This window comes from Triticum urartu, chromosome 4A, assembly GCF_056163025.1.
Source record: "Triticum urartu cultivar PI428250 chromosome 4A, HENAU_Tu73, whole genome shotgun sequence".
NCBI lineage: Eukaryota > Viridiplantae > Streptophyta > Magnoliopsida > Poales > Poaceae > Triticum > Triticum urartu.
The window spans coordinates 62,088,121-62,107,320 of NC_141876.1; the positions used below are offsets into that span (position 1 = coordinate 62,088,121).

Here is a 19,200-nt window from a genome sequence, read left to right on the forward strand (position 1 = left end):
AAAAGAACTAGCAGATCAGCCACAACGATAAATCAATCAAAGTGACAAAAAGATCCATACCCTTGGAGCTGCGCAGCGTCTTGAGGACGGCCTTGTAGCCGAGCGTGTACTTGCCGCTCTTCATCACCAGCTACATCTTGTTCTTGATGTTCTCCCCGCTCTTCTTCTGCAGAGGCTTCCAATATATGTTAGGTACATAACAGAATGTATAAGCATGAAGTAAGATAGGCCATGCATCAAACACAGAAATACTTTTCAGCCGTTCACTGTCATGTACTACTACCTAACTGGCTAACTCAGCAGCTGTGACTGATGGTACACTGCACCAAGTTCCATAATGAATTCCATAACGAGTAGCATCAGCAGCAGCAGTGCAAGAGTAGCAGCAGCAGTGAGTAGCTGCGGCATCTAGCGAGCAGCAGCAGTATGCGCAGGACAGCGGCAACAGTACGCGAGCGAGGGGGCTACATGCAAATAGGAAAGCACCAAGATTGGTTTTTGTACTCACAATAGCATTGTTGGCCTGTGATAAGGAACTATTAAGTAACTTGAGATGTCTTTATATCAGTTCTGTGAAGCAAATCTACATATCATATTTCTAGAATGGGCGCACCCACTTGCTCACAAGTAGATTCAAACCCAACTTGTAATGCAATGATGTTTCTTGTACAGTATTACTATAGTTACCTAAATTGCCACGGGAATACTGACAGCAGAAACAGGGGAACGAGAAGTAAGTTAAATTAGAGCTAGCGGTTCCAAACAATCACTAAAAACAGCAGCAAAAGCAGACACAGGATGGTGCCTTTAGTTTACTTGATTCATCATACTATAAGAGTTGACACAACAGGAGCATCACAATGTAGTGCACAAGTTGATTGATCACCTTGAAGTCCTGGGCAATCTCCCTAACAAGCCTCTGGAATGGAAGCTTCCTGATGAGCAGCTCCGTGCTCTTCTGGTACTTGTGGATCTCACTGCAAAGTCAAGCACAAAATTTACTCATTTGAGAATACTTCAAAACAAACTATAACACATGCTAGAATAGGTTGGAAGATTTTACACACCGAAGAGCAACAGTTCCAGGGCGGTAACGGTGAGGCTTCTTCATTCCTCCAGTTGTGGGAGCAGACTTACGGGCAGCCTGTCAAAAAGCAAAGTAGAGCACATGGTCAAATTAACAATAATACCATGATAGTCCATATACATCAGTAGGATATCTGGTCATAAGCTGGCAATGAAGGTTGAGGTTCAAATTATACCAGTTCAATTTACCTAAACCATAAATAAAGACATGGCATAGGTAAACTATCAATATTGCAGTCACAAACCTTGGTGGCTAGCTGCTTCCTAGGAGCCTTTCCTCCAGTGGACTTACGAGCAGTCTGCTTAGTACGATCCATGAGCAAAACCTTGGTTTACCTGAAGCAAAAAAAACATAGTCAATTCTATAAATTGAATATCACAATAACACAACTATAGTCTTCTCATAACCAGTAAATTGTGCCTGGCACCTTGTTGCTAGCAAATCCATTCAATAACTATAGAGTCCCAACAATCATCAGCCTAGAATACCTACCAAAATTTTGTACATCAAAAACTAACAACATCATACAACACAGCTATACACCCCTTCAGATAGAAAGCAGTGTATTTCTAACTAAAACTTTTCATTCAAAAGATCAGACCCAAGATAGAATTCCACTTCAGATGAAAGTCCTCATCTACCTTTAGCATAGTTTGTTCACTCGAAAGACACATATAAAGATGACACACTAAAAAACTACAGCCTAGTACTTTTTTTAACACTAAAGAAAACAAGGCTACCATGATCGCCTAATTTTGCAAACAGAAGCAAGAAAAGAAATAGCAGTCCACTAATAAAAATATGCTTCCTAGTTATCACATGTAATGGTTGAACATCAACTTCACATAGTTATGTGCATATGATTTTAGTAATTAGCTAACTGGCAAGTTGATACAATTCAGATACAATAAATGTGAATGTGCATGTACTAAGAAGCCAAGAACACTGAAGAATTTACTGAATGTGCATGTACTACGACTAGTATGTGTGTCTATCTACAAGTGATAGTAGTAGCTAATATGTGCAATCCAGATGTATAGCACGAGGACACGGTCCCAGTCCTAGCTAGCGCTATCGGAATCTGCCCAGAATTGCTCCCTGCCCCGAACCAATCTGGCAATTGTGCTATCTACTGTAACTAATAGCACACCAAAACATGATTCAGACACGCACCTGGATTCTGGAACTCCTGACGGCGCGGTCCGAGCCGGCGACGGGCACGGAGAAAGCCACCTGCAAAGAGTGAGGGAAAAGGTGAGAACACGGAAGCCGTCGCCCAGGAGCGGTACGGGGTCGGCGCAGACGTACCTGGGACGACCTCGCGGACGAAGACGGTGATGTGCGGCGCGGAGGGGGAGGAGTGGTCGAGCGGGATGGTGAAGCGGTGGTCGCGGAGGCTGAGGTCCGGCACCACGGCCCGGCCTGGTGCAGCGCGGGCGCGGCCGCGGTCGCGGCGGCGCTGGCGGCCTGCGAGGACGACGACATGGACATCCTCGTCGGGATCCGGTGGCGCGGGAAGTGGAGGCCAGGATGTAGTCGTCCCTGTCGACGAGGATGGAGCGCTCGGGCGTGGCGGATCTGGCCCCATTCCCGTCGACGAAGTCGGATCTCCTGGCGGCGGCCTCGGCGGAGCAGGAACCGGGGCGAGGGAGGAGGAGGGAGGTGGTGGCGGCGATCTGGAAGGGGAGGGGAGCAGGCAGCTGGGGCGAGGAGGGAGGAAGGAGGATTGGATCTGGCATCGGGAAAGGGGTTCCGGTTGAGGATGGATCAATGGATGTGGGATCTTGCCTGAGGGGAAGGAGGGAGGAGCAGAGCACGGCGATCTTGCCGGAGGGGAAGGAGGGAGGAGTAGATCACGGCGATCTTGCCAGAGGGGAAGGAGGGAGGGGAAGGATGGATCTGCCAGGGGAGGGGCGGGTGGCGGCGAGGGGAGGGATCTGCGAGCGCTAGGGTTAGCTGAGAGAGCGGAGGGGTGGATGGACGGACGGATGGATGGACGGACGGATGGATGGATGGGTGGACAGATGTTTGCCATGTCACTGATCCATGCCACATCTGGTTCCACCAATCAGAATTAAGCATTTTTGGTGTTTCTCTTATAGTTTGTACCCTCTTATTCAGGAAAACATTTAACCTCTTATAGGTAGTTCAAATAAACCAATATTTTGTACATGTGTGTATTTAGGCATGACAAACAATGTTGATTTGGGAGGTTTTCATTTTCTTTGCTCAAAGAACCATTTTTCATTTTCTGAGTGACCAAATGTGTTTTTTTTGTGAAGGACCTACCATGTGTTTCTTGCAAAATTGGACTAAATCATTTTTCTAAAATACTAGGCCATATTTAATGCACATTTGACCAAATGGTTGGGTGTAAAAAGTTTTGATCCACCTCTCATGAAAAAGACAAATTTTCACCGATTCAGCTGGAAGCGGGTCAAATTTGAACTGTAGCTGCCTTATAGTTTGCTCTTTATTTTTTCCAAAAATCATTTCTAGGTACATAAGTATCTATTTAATAAGAGAAACGCCAAAAAAAATTCCAAGATTCAACCACTAGCTAGGAACGGTCATTCCCGCCGTTTTGACCGCATTTTGAAACGGGCATAAAAAATTCAAAAAAATCAAAAAATTGGGAAACCTTCGCATTGTGTCATTATATGTGACCAAGTTTCCAGGAAAAATAATAAACTTGTAATACGACAATTATTTTAAAAAAGTGTTCTCAGAAAGAGCTATCATGCGTGAAGATTCATGGCTTTCAAGCCAAATGATCAATCTTATGGCCACATTCATGGCATAGTTTGTTCAAATAATCTCATATTGTGAAAAAGGGTGCATCTTGGAATTCCAAACAATGTTGCCTAAGGGAGTTTTCACTTTCATTGCACAAAAGAGCCATTTTCCATTTTCCGAAGGTATTTTTGTGAAGGACCTACCAAATAATTATTGCAAAATTGGACCAAATTATTTTTCTAAGATACTAGGCCATATTTAATGCACAATTGACCAAATGGTTGGGTGTAAAAAGTTTTGATCCACCTCTGGTGAAAAAGACAAATTTCCGCCGATTCAGTTGGAAGCTGGTCAAATTTGAACTGCAGCTACCTCATAGTTTGCTCTTTATTTTTTCAAAAAATCATTTCTAGGTACATAAGTGTCTATTTAATCAGAGAAACACCAAAAAAATATAAGATTCAACCACTAGCTAGGAACGGTCATTCCCGCTGTTTTGGCCGCATTTTGAAACGGGCATAAAAAATTCAAAAAAAAATCAAAAAAATGGAAAACCTTCGCATTGTGTCATCATATGTGGCCAAGTTTCTAGGAAAAATAACAAACTTGTAATACGGCAATTATTTTAAAAAAGTGTTCTCAGAAACGAGCTATCATGTGTGGAGATCAATGGCTTTCAAGCCAAATGATCAATCTTATGGCCACATTCATGGCATAGTTTGTTTAAATGATCTCATATTGTGCACAAGGGTGCATATTGGAATGGCAAACAATGTTTCCTAAGGAAGTTTTCATTTTCGTTGGACGAAAAAACCATTTTCCATTTTTCGAGTGCCCGAAAGGAGGTTTTTTTGTGAAGGAACTACCAAATAATTGTTGCAAAATTGGACCAAATCATTTTTATAAAATACTAGGACATATTTAATGCACAATTGACAAAATGGTTGGGTGTAAAAGTTTTTGATCCACCTCTCGTGAAAAAGACAAATTTCCGCCGATTCAGTTGGAAGCGGGTCAAATTTTAACTGCAGCTGCCTCATAGTTTGCTATTTATTTTTTCCAAAAATCATTTCTAGTTACATAAGGACCTATTTAATCATAAATACATGGTTTGGTGGCGATACGTCGAGGTTTGGGCGGTGGTCGAGGGCCCCAACTCTAGAACACGTAAACTCGCATGCCCGTCGCGTGGTCACCGCGTGACCGTAATGTTGCCATGTGTTCTGGGCGGCCTAGGCATGTCTAGTGGGTTGGGCACTCCCCAGGTAGGTGCTAGGAAGAAAATTACAACATAAGATTCTCACGAGGAGACCGATCGATGCTCAAACATGAATTAGCAGCCAAGTGTTTGATTAGCGGTACGGGAAATGCACATGGCCAATGGGCGTGAGTTTTGGTTGAGGATGATCATCTACTAAGGAGAATGTCTTCACAAATTTTGAGATCAAAAGGAGGATCCTAGGTGGTACTTGCTTTGCAAAGTACCACGCTAGACAAAAATATGAATGTTGAAGCTGGGCTCAAAATAATGAATGGAGTGAGCTGAAATTTTGTGGAGGATGGTTATTTGGGCATAGGAAAGCATTGTAGAAAATTTATACCATTTGGACATGTAAAAGTAGTACTTCCTTCACAATGCTCTTCTATGGACAGAAACTTGGGAAAACTAGTGAGAGAGATTTGATAATGAAATGAGCTCACAATTGGTGTAGGTAAGTTACTTAGGTATGGTCATGCGCTGGTAAATTTTCAGATCATTTGGGTAAGCCTAGCTAGTACTTACTTCACAAAGCTTCTCTCGAGGTAGAAACTTTGGAAATTTCCCGAGAAAGATTTACTAGGAAAATTGAGCTGAATATTATCATGTGGCAATGATTTGGGTATGGAAGAGTGCCCGAAAAGTTTGAGGGTAATAGGAGGGGTCTATATAACACTTGCTTTGCAACGTGCCAATTTGGCCATAAAATATAAATTGAACCTGGGCTCACATAGATGATTTGACTGAGCTGCAATTTGGAGGAGGGTGATAATTTGGGCATATGAAGAAACTGTATAAATTTAATGTCATTTAGAGATATAAAAAAGGTACTTCCTTAACAATGCTTCTAGGTGGACAAAAACTTTGGAAATTTGCCGAAGAAGATTTGCGAGGCAAATGGAGCTGGATTTTGTCATGCGGTAATGATTTGGATAGGAAAGAGTGCCCAAAAATTCCGAGGGCAATCAAGAATATATAAATAGCACTTCCTTCATAAAGTGTTGTTGTGAACAGAATAGGAAAATGAATATTGCTGAATTAGTTTTGAACTAGGCAAGGAAGGATTTTTACATATTTGATGAAGATATGCCCCAAAGAATTTATGAGATTTTTTTTGGAATTTTTGGAATGATAGAAATATAGGTTGCTTCACAACCTAGGGCAAAAACTGCCGCATGGACATGACATATAGGCAAAACTGATGAGATGGCACCTAGTCATCACAACCCACCACAATCTACAAGGCTATGACCATCTATATTGGTCATTAACAACTAGAAATAAGGCAGCGGACTAGCACTGTTTGGTTTGTGACCATTTCGTGTAAGGAAATTACGACCTTTCTGACCAAAATGGTCGCAATGGTTTAGGGTTTGGAGCCCCCTGAACAGCTTTTGACCAATTGGTCTAAAATGGTCATAAATTTATGACCAATTCTTCGAGGGTCACTGACAGAAGGTCATAAGTTGACATATTTCTTGTAGTGTTGATGGGGCGTCTCCTTCGAGGGAGGCGGCAAGCCGGCTGCGGGGAGCCGGCTCTGTCTTAGGCCGACTGGTTGGAGGCGTGGCCGACTTCGGGCGTCTCTCTGCCCGAAGGGGCCCACCATCTGTGGGCCACGCTGGCGGCCCGTCGTGGGTGACACCAAGGTCAACATGGCAACAGTGCCGCGCCGGACAGGTCATTCCTACTCCGTACGGCGCACTGTGCCAGGCGTGCTCCGGGATTCGGGGGTGGCAGGCTTCACTGTAGCCACGCCCCGTCGCACCGCCGTTAGGTGGGTGCAAACTTTGAGGGTACGGTCTCGACCGCTTTATGGGAGCCGGCTTCTTGGAGTTGGCCTTCTCATGGCCGGCTTCCCGAAGTCGTCCCTCCCGTGGCTTTCTTCATGAGGGCTAAAGTCGGGCTGCCTTCCGAAAGCCGGCCTGGATGGCAGCCAGCAAGGGGAAGGCAGCTCCATGTCTTGGATTCTTGAGAGCCGGACGGGCTCGTAATTTTTTCAGAAGGGCCAGGGGAAGCCGGCTAGGCTACCCATGGCTATTTACTCCGACAGTAGTCCCCGAAGCTGATCGAGCTCCGAGGCGGACAAAGGGACGAGAAGCTTGGTCAGCTTCCCATCCTGAAGAGCCGGCTTTGCGGGTGTATGCCGACTCCAGAGAGCTCCGCGTCTTGCAGGCGGGGAAGGGGGCGACCTGCGTGCTGACCGCGGGCCCTCCCGCGGCCACGTGGCAGCGAGATCCTTCCAGCGCACGCGCGCGACGGGACGCCGCCGCAGGCTCGGGCCCGCCACTCGCAGGCCTTGGTCCAAGCGCGGATCTTCCGTGGCCCACATGGGCCGCTCGCCTTCCCGCGGCGGTTTTATTTCGCCGTTAAGGCACAATAAGCGCGGGACGTGGGGGAGTGGGCACGATCGATCCCCACGTTTCCCCACGCCGCGCCTCCTCGGCTCCGCCACGCGAGCCTATAAGTAGGGGGAGGAGGGGGAGCGACAGAGGTTCGCACGCTCTCTCTCGCTCCGCCCCTTCTCGTCCTCGTTTCTTCCTCTCGTTGCCGCCGCAGCCTCCCGTCTTAGCGCCGCCGCGCCTCCACATCATCTCGCTCCCATGGCGCTGTCAAGCTCGTGGGACGGGTCCAACATCCATGAGGACCACGTCGAGTTCCTCCGCCAGACTCGGTGCCTGCCTGACGCCAACCTTGTGCGGGTCCGCCTGGCGCCGGAGACGGAGATTTCACCGGCGCCGGAGGAGGGCGAGCGGGTCGTCTTCCGCTCGCACTTCCTGCGCGGCTTCGGCCTTCCGACGAGCGGATTTCTGCGCTCCTTCCTCGAGTTCTACAACCTTCAGCCGCATCACCTCACACCCAATGCGGTGATGCTGCTGTTGGCCTTCGTCTCCCTCTGCGAAGGTTTCTTGGGGATGCTCCCCACGCTGGAGCTCTGGGGGAGTTCTTCCAGAGCAAACTCGGCACCGTCGTCACAGGCGTGCCCGCCCCCTGTGGGGCCTTCATTGCCATGAGGAGGGTGGGCGAGAACAACCCGTTCCCGGCTATCCCCCTGATCCAGTCGGTGAAGATCTGGCAGAAGTCATACTTCTACGTGAAGAACGTCGCCGAGCAAGGAGACCACGTCAACCTACCGGCTTATGTAGCCGGCGCGCCGGCTGGGAGGCAGCCTTCATGGAGTTTCCGGTCCCGGTCACTGTCTCAGGCCGGGAACGCCGCCGTCTCCCGGCTCCGGGTGATGATCCAGTCGAAAGGCATGAGCGGGGCCGACTTGGTGGCCGCCTTCGTGGAGTGCCGGATATCTCCTCTCCAAAGCCGACCCCACAAGATGTGCCAGATGAGCGGCCGCTTCGACCCAAGCCGGCTGAGCACCAGGGAGATGCCTCATGCGGAGGTATCGTATATGGTAAACTATATCTCCAACTGCAAGCTCGCCGAGGACTGGCGATACGGCAAGGCGCCGTATTCTCGCGCCAACCCTCCGCCCGTGGTAAGCTTTCCTTTCTTTCTTCTTTTCGTTGGTTGCCGGCTTTATGATGGCCGGCTTCTGATCAGTCGGTTCTTCTTAGCAGAACCCCCTTCTCCCGCCGACGACCGGAGCAGCGGGGATAGAACGCCAGTATGCCCCCGACCGCACGGCAGACAACGTCGACGACCCAGATTTGGGGGCGGCCGCCATGGAAGACGTGGTCGTGGGGGACGACGCCGAGCCCGGGGGCTCAAGGCTTACCGCCAGCTTCGAGGACTGGCCGGATGATGCTGAAGCCGAAGTCGCCCCGCGTCGCCAGCCGGCGGCCGACCATCAAGGCGCGGGCTTGTCCATCGAGCCGGCTGCCGGTGGTGGTGCACAGAAGCGCCGGGCCGCTTCAGGCCTCTTCGGCAGTCGGCCGAAGAAGTCCAAAGCCTCCACCGCGGCGACCAAGCGAGATGAGGCAGCTGCGAAAGCGGCCCGCTTCCGCAAGGCGGTGAAGCAGCCTCAAGCGGTCTCAGCGTAAGTCGTCAATTGCCCTGTCGCATGCTTTTCATCATTCTCTTCTTGTTCGAGCATTCTTCTTAACTTCTTCCGCTTGCTGAACAGGGCGCTGCTTTCCCTTGAGCGTGGTCCGGGCGGCTCCGTAGTTGGGCCGACTGGAGGTTCTTCAAGCTCCCGCCGCGTGGACCCCCGCGCCGACCTCAGGGAGGCCACAGAGCGGAATGCCCATGAAGCGCGGGAGGAGCGTGAGGCGGCGGAGAAAGCGGCCGCCCAGGCGGCGAGGGAGCAGGCCGACGCGGCAGCCAAGGCCCAGACGGAGGTGGCGACCGCGGAGACGGAGGCGGAGGGTTCGCGCAACCAGCCTCCGCTGCTCGCCATTCCCCTCCGAGCCGTGGCCCCCGACACCCCATTGCCCTTGGCGGAGGAGATCGTCCAAGACCCGCCGCTGATGGAGAGGGGGAAGGACCCCGTGGCCTTTGCGAGGAGAGCGCCGCCAGCAGCGCCAACCGGAGCGGGCCAAGGCGGCCAATCGTCAGCGGCGCCAGAGGGGCTGACCGGGGGTGAGCCAAAGAACAGAGCCGGCCTCGAGGTGCAGCCGGTGACGGGCCGGCGCGCAGGGGGAGGCGCTGCTCCGCCGGAGTTGCGCCGAGTCGCGGGCGCAGGCCAGTCGGCGGAAGATCTGGAGGCGGCCAGCACTGCCACGTCCGAGTGGACTCCCAGTGGAGGGGCTGGCGAGCTGAATGTGGCGGCTCAAGGGGTCCGGAGCCGGCTGCAAGCTCAGGCCGCCCTGCTGCAACAGTTCACCCAGTAGTTCCTGTCGACGTGAGCCACCATCCGGGTGAGTCCTTCATTCTTGGCCGCTTTGCTCTCTTAATTTCTTCCGTGGGGGCGCGTCAGCGCACCCACTGGGTGTAGTCCCCGAGATTCGGGCCGACTGCTGCGCAGTCGGGTCGGATCTTTCTTGACGGCTACCTTATTTTTGCCTCTTGTCTGAACTTCCAGGAATATCACAACCTCCGTGCTGCCGCCTTCAACTCCCAGGCTCGGGAGTTGAGCCGGAGGACCGACGACCTGGCCGACAGCCGAAGTAAGTACTCGATCTTGTCTGTCTCCTGTGGGGGCGCGTCAGCGCACCCACTGGGTGTAGTCCCCGAGATTCGGTCCGACTGCTGAGCAGTCGGGTTGGATCTTTCTTGACGACTCTTTCCTTATTGGTTTTTCTTTTTCTTTGTCTTCAGGGGCCAACGCCGACTTGAGGAAGGAGCTCGGCGAAGCGAAGGCTGCCCTTCATACCAAGGATGCCGAGTACGCTGCCTTGGTCCATGAGCGTGATCGCCTGGCCAAGAAGCTGGCCGACCAGGAGAAGAGCCACAAGGCGGCCCTGCAGGCGGCGCAGGATAGCGAAGCCGCCCTGAAGGCAGAGTATGAGACCGAGGCGGCGAGCTGGGCTGAGACCCGGCGAGCCCTGGATGAAGGCTTCGGCCGGGTCGAGGATTTGATCGACGATAAGCCACCTTCCTCGCCCCTCTCCTGCCCCTTGCCGCCTGGGTTTTTGGCTTAACTTGAGCTACTGCTTGTTTTTTTTGGTGCAGACTACTTCCCCGGCTACTCCGCCTTCGCCGCCCAAAGCATTAAGGCCCATCGCGAGGCGCGCCGTCAGGCGGGGGCCAACATCGCGTCGGATGTGAACCGGACGCTTGAGGAGCAGCTCTTGCCTGTCCAGGCATGGTTGCAACCGGCTCATCGGATGCTTCGCCGGCTCCAACGTGCCGGGGCGTAAGTGTTGGCCGCCCTCTGGCCTGGCGAGACGATCCCCCGCACCCCAAGCCGAACTGCCGACTGGCTGGAGGTCGCAGTCGGTCACTTTGAGGCTTGGAAGGCGTCGGCGGCCCGCCTCGGAGCCGGGCAGGCGTTGGAGTTCGTTCGGGCTTGGTACCCAAGGCTGAGCCTGGACCAGCTGCGCACTTGGCGGATGGAGGCCGATGCGGAGCTGGAAGAGGTGAGGCCAGCTATCGCCCAGCGGGCTTCGACGATCGCCGAGTGCACCGATATCAGCGTTTTTGCACCCGAGATCGATGATGACGGTGTTGCCCAGCCGGAGGAGTGGTTCGGGCTGAACCCGGCGGTGGACGAGGACTCGATGGAGGAGATTGCCTCCAGCGACGAGGGTGAGGATGACGAAGAGGAGGACGGTGAAGACGTCGAGCCGGCTGGTGGAACAACCGGCCGACCGTGCCTCCAGCAACGAGGCGCGTGGAAGCGCGCCCTTTGCGGGAGGCGGTGACCAAGCCGAAGTTCGCCAGCCGGCCGCTCCTTCAGCCGGCACGACCATCTCCGCCAACCAGCCCGGCTCGTTGGTCGCTCCGCCAGCTTGACCTGCCGTCCTTATTTTTCCTGCTTGTTGTCTTTTGAACAATCTTCATTAAGTTTTCGCAGTTCCACCCACTGGGGGTGTATCCAAACTATGTTGAATGCTGGCCTCTCGGAGGTCTTTTATGTAAATATTGTTATGTGCATGTTTGGTTTCCATTCGTGTATGCTTTTTATCCTTAGGCCTTTTCCTTTGCCGCCTTCCCTCTTTGGGGAGGCAAGTACTTGAGCTTTCTTGGATTGAAGTGAAGTGAAGGGAAACCGGCCGGCCGGCTACTCTGGTAGCCAGTCGGCGGTGGGAGAAAAACCGGCTTTTGTTATATTAGTCCGTTAGTCCCTAGCCGTTTTTCGTGTGGGCGCCCTTTCCTGCCTTTAACTCTTGCCAGCCGGATAGCCAGTTCTTCGAACTGCGACTTTTGGCAAGAGAAGGCTTGGGAGCCGGCACACTACTTGTCTGACTGCGGGTAGGACTTCTAATATAACTCCAGTCGGCCATTCCCCGAGCCAACTAGTCGAACCCGGTGCCGGACGGAACAAGTAAATGAAATGACAAGGTCATAAGCATGATACTTTTCATTCATAAATAAGGGATGGCAGTCCCCGAGCCCTCCTCGGGGGGCCTATTGTCTCTTACTTAATACAAAAGTTAGCGTGATACATACTGCATTTCAACTGTAAAATCTTCGAAGGAGGTTGGCGTTCCATGGTCGTTCCGACTCCTTGCCGGAGTCGTCTCTCTTGCGTGCCTTCGGCTTCTGTGCGTCGATCAGGTAGTAGGAGTCATTGCCTAGAGCTCTGCTGATGACGAAGGGGCCTTCCCAAGGGGCCGAGAGTTTGTGCTGGCCGGCTGTTCGCTGGATCAGCCGGAGCACAAGATCGCCCTCTTGGAAAGATCTTGGCCTGACCTTCCGGCTGTGGTAGCGGCGCAAACCCTGCTGGTAGATGGCAGACCGGCTGAGGGCTAACAGCCGGCTTTCTTCCAGCAGGTCGATGCCGTCTTCTCGTGCTTCCTTGGCCTCCGCTTCCGTGTACATGGTTACTCGAGGCGAGTCGAACTCGATGTCAGTTGGGATGACCGCCTCGGCACCATACACAAGGAATAAAGGGGTGAAGCCGGTTGACTTGTTTGGTGTAGTGCGCGGACTCCAGAGGACAGCCGGCAGCTCATCGAGCCAACAGCCGGCTGAGCGCTCCAGAGGTACGACCAGTCGGGGCTTGATGCCGGAGAGGATGAGGCCGTTGGCTCGCTCGACCTGGCCGTTTGACTACGGGTGGGCGACGGATGCTAAGTCCAGTCGGATACCTTGGGTTGCGTAGAAACGTGCCAAGGCTCCTTTGGCAAAATTCATGCCATTGTCGGTGATGATGCTGTGTGGCACGCCGTACCGAGTTGTTATGTCTGCGATGAACGTCACAGCAGTCGGCCCATTCAGCTTCTTGATCGGCTTTGCCTCAATCCACTTGGTGAATTTGTCCACGGCGACGAGCAAATGCGTCATGCCGCTGCGCGCCGTCTTGAATGGGCCCACCATGTCCAGTCCCCAAACAGCGAAGGGCCAAGTGAGGGGAATGGTCTTGAGTGCCGAAGCCGGCATGTGTTGCTTGGAGCTGAAGAGTTGGCACCCCTTGCAATGTTTAACTAATTCTTTGGCGTCATCCAAAGCAGTCGGCCAGAAGAAACCATGGCGGAAGGCTTTGGCGACAAGTGATCTTGAGGCCGCATGGTGGCCGCATTCTCCTTGGTGAATGTCTCTGAGGATTGCAATGCCCTTCTCTTGCTCGACGCACCATTGGAGGATTCCAGTGACACTGCGCTTGACTAGTTCTCTGTTGACAATTGTGTATGCTCTGGCTCGACGTTGGACTTGTCTTGCTTCTGTTTTGCCAGCCGGTAGGTCTTGGTTTACTAGGAAGTTGAGGATAGACTGAGCCCATGACGGAGCCGCGACTTCTTCTACTGCCACCAGGGTGGGCGGGCTGGGTGGTGAGATGCTGGAGTCGGCCGCCGGCTGTTGTGCTGGTGCAGTCCCCGGGCCGGCTACCGCAGTCCCCGAGCCGGGTGTGGCAGTCCCCGAGCCGGTGGCCGAAGTCCCCGGGCCGGCTGCGGGAGTCTCGGGGTCGCCTGCTTGGTTCTTCGAGCCGGACCCGGCCTCATCGGGGTCAGGCGGCACGAAGATGGAGTCGGACTCTGGAGACGGCTTGATAGATGGCTTGAGGAGGCGTTGTAGAGCGACACCAGTTGGTATTGCTTGCCGAGTAGAGCCTATTCGAGCCAGGGCATCGGCTGGCTCGTTGTCGGCTCGCGGTACGTGGAGGAACTCGCATCCTTCAAAGTATCCGCTGAGTTGTTGGACCAGGAAGCGGTAGCTCGCCATATTTGCGTCCTTGGCGTCCCAGTCGCCGGATGATTGCTGGACCACCAGGTCCGAGTCGCCATAACATAGGATCCGGCGAATGCCAAGTTCTTTGGCAAGCCGGAGCCCGTGTATGAGCGCCTCGTACTCGGCCACGTTGTTGGAGGCGGCAAAGTGGATCTGTAGCGTGTATCTGAGCTTGTCGCCTTTGGGAGAGGTAAGGACGACGCCGGCTCCCAAGCCGGTGCGCATCTTGGACCCGTCGAAGTGCATGCGCCAATGGGTGGAGTCGGGAGCCGGCGGCAGGTACTGGGTCTCGGCCCAGTCGACGAGGAAGTCGGCCAGTGCTTGGGACTTGATGGCGGTGCGGGGCTGGTAGAAGATCGCGTAGGGGGCCAGCTCGATGGCCCATTTCGCCACCCGGCCGGATGCGTCCCGGCTTCCTATGATCTCGGCCAGCGGGGCGGTGCATACGACCGTGACGGTATGCTCTTGAAAGTAGGGCTTCGGCTTCTTGGCGGTGAAGTACACGCCGTAACACATCTTCTGGTAGTGCGGGTAGTTCTGCTTTGAGGCGGACAGCACCTCGCTCAAATAATACACCGGCCTCTGGACCGGCTGGGCTCGGCCTTCTTCTGGGCGTTGGACTACGATGACGGTGCTGACCACCCGGCTGGTTGCGGCGATGAAGAGGAGCATGGGCTCTTTCTCAGTCGGCGCCGCCAGAACGGGCGACGTGGCCAGCATCTTCTTCAGCTCGTGAAAAGCTTGGTCGGCCTGGTCATTCCACTCGAAGTGAGTGCTCTTCTTCATGAGGCGGTAGAGGGGGAGAGATTTCTCTCCGAGCCGGCTGATGAAGCGGTTCAAGGAGGCCAAGCACCCGGTGAACTTTTGAATGTCTCGAAGCTTGGTGGGGATCGCCATTCTCTCGATGGCCTTGATCTTCACCGGGTTGCATTCGATGCCGCGTTTGGAGACCAGGAAGCCTAGGAGCTGGCCGGCTGGCACTCCGAACACACATTTCTCGGGGTTGAGCTTGATTTGGAACCGGCATAGGTTCTCAAACGTTCCCTTGAGGTCTCCCAGCAAGGTGCCGCGCTTCTCCATCTTCACCACGATGTCGTCCACGTAAACGTGAGCATTTCTGCCGAGCTGCTTGAGGACGCACTTCTGCATGCAACGCTGAAAAGTGGCACCGGCATTTCTCAAGCCGAATGTCATAGTCAGGTAGCAGAAGGCTCCAAATGGCGTGATGAAGGTAGTCTTCAGGTGGTCGTGCGGATCTAGCTTTATCTGGTGATATCCTGAGTAAGCATCCAAGAAGCTCAACAGCTCGCATACGGCTGTGGAGTCTATCACTTGGTCAATCCTTGGCAGGGCAAAGGGGTCTTTGGGGCAGGCCTTGTTGAGGCTTGTGTAGTCTATGCACATGCGCCACTTGTTGTTCTTCTTCAGCACGAGGACCGGGTTGGCGAGCCACTCTGGAAAGAAAACTTCCATAATAAAGCCGGCTGCCAGAAGCCGGGCTATCTCCTCCCCTACAATCCTGCATTTCTCCTCCGACAGTCGGCGAAGGGGTTGTTTGACTGGCTTTGCGTCTTCTCGAACGTGTAGTTTGTGCTCGGCGAATTTCCTCGGAACACCCGGCATGTCCTTGGGGGACCATGCAAAGATGTCCCGATTCTCACGGAGGAAATCGGCGAGCTCGCCTTCCTATTTGCTGTTCAGGTTTGCCCCGATGACGGCAAACCTCTCTGGATGCTCGGGGTCAAGAGGTATCTTCTTCGTCTCCTTGGCCGGCTGGAAAGATCCTTGAGCATCATGCTCCTTGGGGTCGGGGGACACGGCCGACTGCTTGCCAGCTATGGCCACGACTCAGTCCAGCATCTTCTTTTCTTCGGCAATCATAAGGGACTCGGCCAGCCGGCTGCTGGCTGCTGCACACTCAGAGGACTTCTTGTAATCGCCGGCTACGGTGATGACGCCTTTGGTGCTTGGTATTTTCATCTTGAGGTATGCATAGTTGGGAACTGCCATGAATTTGGCCAAGGCAGGTCGGCCAAGCAATGCATGGTAAGGGCTCTCCAGGTCCACCACTTCAAACCAGATCGCTTCCCGGTGGAAATGCTCCTTGTCCCCGAAAAGTACATCAATCTTGATCTTGCCAATGGGGGCGCAGGACAGGCCGGGTACGATGCCATGAAACACTATCCGAGTAGGCATGAGCTACTTCGTCTTGACGTTTAGCTTCTCCAGGGTGTCACGGTACAGGATGTTGATGCTGCTCCCGCCGTCTATCAACACACGGGAGAAGCGGGCAGCGCGTCTGTCCGTCGCGAGGGTGGCTTCTAGGACCAACGCATAAGAGCCGGGAGACGGCATCACCTCTGGATGGTCGGCCCGGCTCCAGCTGATGGGCTTTTCTGACCAATGCATGTGTCCGGCGGGGTTGCCAGCGACCACGCTGACTTCCTGGTGCTCTCGGCGCCTACTGCGCCGGTCTTCGGGCTGGCTCGTAAAGACGATGTAGGTTGCTTGCTCGTCGGGGAATTCGTCGTGCACGGCTCCGACCGCGGGCCGAGCGGCCGGAGGCGGCGGGCCGGCCGGCGGAGGCGGCACGAGCCCCTCGCCTTTAGAGATTCGGGTGAGCCAATGGCACTTCCGGGTTGTGTGGTTGGACGGCTTCGCGCCGCTGTGGAACTTGCACGGGGCATCGAGAGTTTGCTCATAGGAGAAGGCAGGCTGCCAAGCCGGCCTGCCGCCCTTGGGCTTCTTGGGCGCGGGTCGCCCTTCAGGCGGCGCGTCTTCAACTGTGGCCACCTGCCGGCTGGCGAGAGGCGGCGCGGGGCCCTTGCGCTTGTGGTCGTTCGAGTGTGGGCGTCGGCCGGAATCCCCAGCCGGCGTCTTGGGCGCCGGGTTAAGTACTTTCCCGGACGCGTCTACCCGAAGCTCGGTCTTCATCGAGGAGTCGGCGTTGGCGTACTTGTCCGCTATGTCCAGAAGCTCGTCGAGGGTAGTCGGCTCGTCGTAGAGGAGCTTGTGCTTGAGGAGGGTGCCTTCTCGGCATCCGGCCGTGAAGTATTCTATGGCTTGCACCTCGTGCACCCCTTCGCAAGAGTTGTGGAGCTCGGCCCAACGCGTGAGGTAGTCGCGAGTGGACTCGGCGGGGCCTTGTACGCACAAGGAGAACTGTCTCGGCTTGGGAGCCCGCTTGTAGGTGCTGGTGAAGTTGCAGATGAAGGCTTCTGTGAAGTCCGGCCAGCTGTTGATGCTGCGCGGCTTAAGGCTGTTGAGCCAGGTCCGCGCCGTGCCTTGCAGCATGAGGGGCACGTACTTCACGGCAACGCGCCGGTTGCCGTTGGCTATGCTAACCGCCATGGAGTAGTCGATCAACCAATCTTCCGGCTTCACGGAGCCGTTGTACTTGGGCGTGTCTCTTGGGAGCGAGAACCCTTTGGGGAAGGGATCGTCGTGGATGCGGGGGCCGAAACAAGGCGGGCCGACATCGTCTTCTTCTTCCAACGCCAGGGATCGCGCCAGGCGGTCGATCCGATGGCGGGCGTCGTTCTCGCCGACTCCTTCGCGGCGGCCTAGCCGGCCGCTGAGAGTCAGGTGCGCCACTGGCGGCGGGGCGGGATATCTCTCTCCACGAGGTGGAGGCGGAGGCGGGTTGCCCCGCCATTCCATGGCTCGGGGATGGCCGTCCGCGTCTCGCTCGATGGAGATTCGGGTCCAGCTGCGGCTGGCAGCCGGCTCTTTCTCGCGCCGCGCGCGGGTGTTGCTCGTAGTCGGTGTCCGGGACGTCGCGCCGTGATCTCGGTGCGGGGGAGGGCTTTCCGCGCAGGCGTCGTCTTCATGTCGCTGCGCGGCTGCGTCAATCAGTTGCTGGATGCACCGGGTCATGTGGGGGAGGTCTTCGGCCTCCAAGCCGTCCAACTCGTCTACGGCCGCCTGGGCGGCACGCAAGTTCTCGAGCGGAGTGGCATAGACCGGGCAGTTGACTCCCAGCGTGTCGGCGATGACGGCGCCGCGTTGCTTGACAAGGCCGGCCCGGCTTGGCCCGCCCGGGGCCGGCGCGCCGAAGGCGGCGCGGTCGGCTTCGCGCTGGTAGGCCTCAGTGAGGCGTCTTACGGAAGCCAGCCTCCGGCCCTCTGCGAGGAGGGCGAGGCGGTGTGCCTCTAGTGCTTCGTCGTCGGCATTAGCCGGGAGGGGGGTGAACAAGTCATGGGCCGCCGCGTGCGGGGCGTCGTGGGCGCTCTCATCGGCCGGGCCGCCGTGGCCGACAACCATCACTTCGGTGGTGACAGCGTCGCAGCCACCGGCTCAGGGAAGCGGGTCATTGTAGATCATGACGTTGGTGGGGAAGGTGTCGAACGAGGCCGTGTCGGAGTCGACAGGCATCGGGTCGGTGGAGCCAACCGACTCCAGGTCCACAGCGGGCTCGCTGGAGACATGGAGCTGGCCGAGAAGGTTGGCGAGGTGGTCGGTGCCCGCATCGGAGGCGAGCTCGTCGGAGATGAGGGTTTCGTCGAGGAGATCGGCGAGGCTGCTCGCCGCGCAGACGCTGGTGACGCCTTGCAGCGCGTCGTGGCAAGCGCCATCGGGCGTGCCGGGCTGGCTACACTCGCGGGGGAGGAAGAAGGTTCCTGTCCAGAACAGCTTTCCGGATGACGGTGCACCTGGCCCCACGGTGGGCGCCAAATGTCGGGTGGTAGGTGCGACATATGCCAACGGGTGACTTATCATTGTGGGAGCCAGTAAGACATCGCCGGTGCCTGGAAACGGGATAAGGCGAAGACATGCACGCCGGCGGATCTTACCCAGCTTCGGGGCTCTCCGTGGAGATAACACCCCTACTGCTGCTCTGCGGGGTCTCCGCATGATCACTAGATGAACAAGTAGCTACACAATGCTCCTTGAGCTGTTTGGTGGGAGGAGGATGAAGGGCACGGCTAGCCTGCTTCCTCTCCTTGTGTGGTGTCTAAGACTAGCAGGGGGTCGAACCCTTTGCATGGGTGCCCCGGGGGGTTTATATAGGCCCACCCCCTGGGGGTACAATGGTAATCCGACTGGGCGTGGGGCCCAGCCGTCTGTGACTGCGCTCGCCGGCTCCTGCGCCGGCTGCTGGGGCCCGCCGACTGGTGGGTCCCGCCGGCTGCCGGCCCCTTGGTCGACAGGTAGGCCCCACTGTCCAGGGCCTGGTCGGCGGCTGGTTACTCTGGCTCCATCTTGGTGACATGGGCTTCGTCGTGGTAGGCGCGGCTACAGTGCCGCCGCCCGTCGGGCGATCGCTGTAGCCTCTCCGCGTCTTGTCTCCTTGATGGGGCGTCTCCTTCGAGGGAGGCGGCAAGCCGGCTGCGGGGAGCCGGCTCTGTCTTAGGCCGACTGGTTGGACGCGTGGCCGCCTTCGGGCGTCTCTCTG

General features: G+C 55.3%; 1 protein-coding gene across 1 annotated transcript; it reads right to left on the reverse strand.

Moving 5' to 3' along the window:
- Positions 1-291: 291 nt before the first annotated feature.
- Positions 292-1,409, reverse strand: LOC125553530 (histone H3.3-like). The gene is made up of 4 exons (XM_048717300.2): positions 1,332-1,409; positions 1,068-1,144; positions 887-977; positions 292-408 (listed from the first exon to the last, which is right to left on the reverse strand). Exons 1-4 carry the CDS (start codon positions 1,401-1,403, stop codon positions 292-294), a joined length of 357 nt encoding a protein of 118 aa, XP_048573257.2. The 5' UTR covers positions 1,404-1,409.
- Between the last annotated feature and the right edge of the window lie 17,791 nt (positions 1,410-19,200).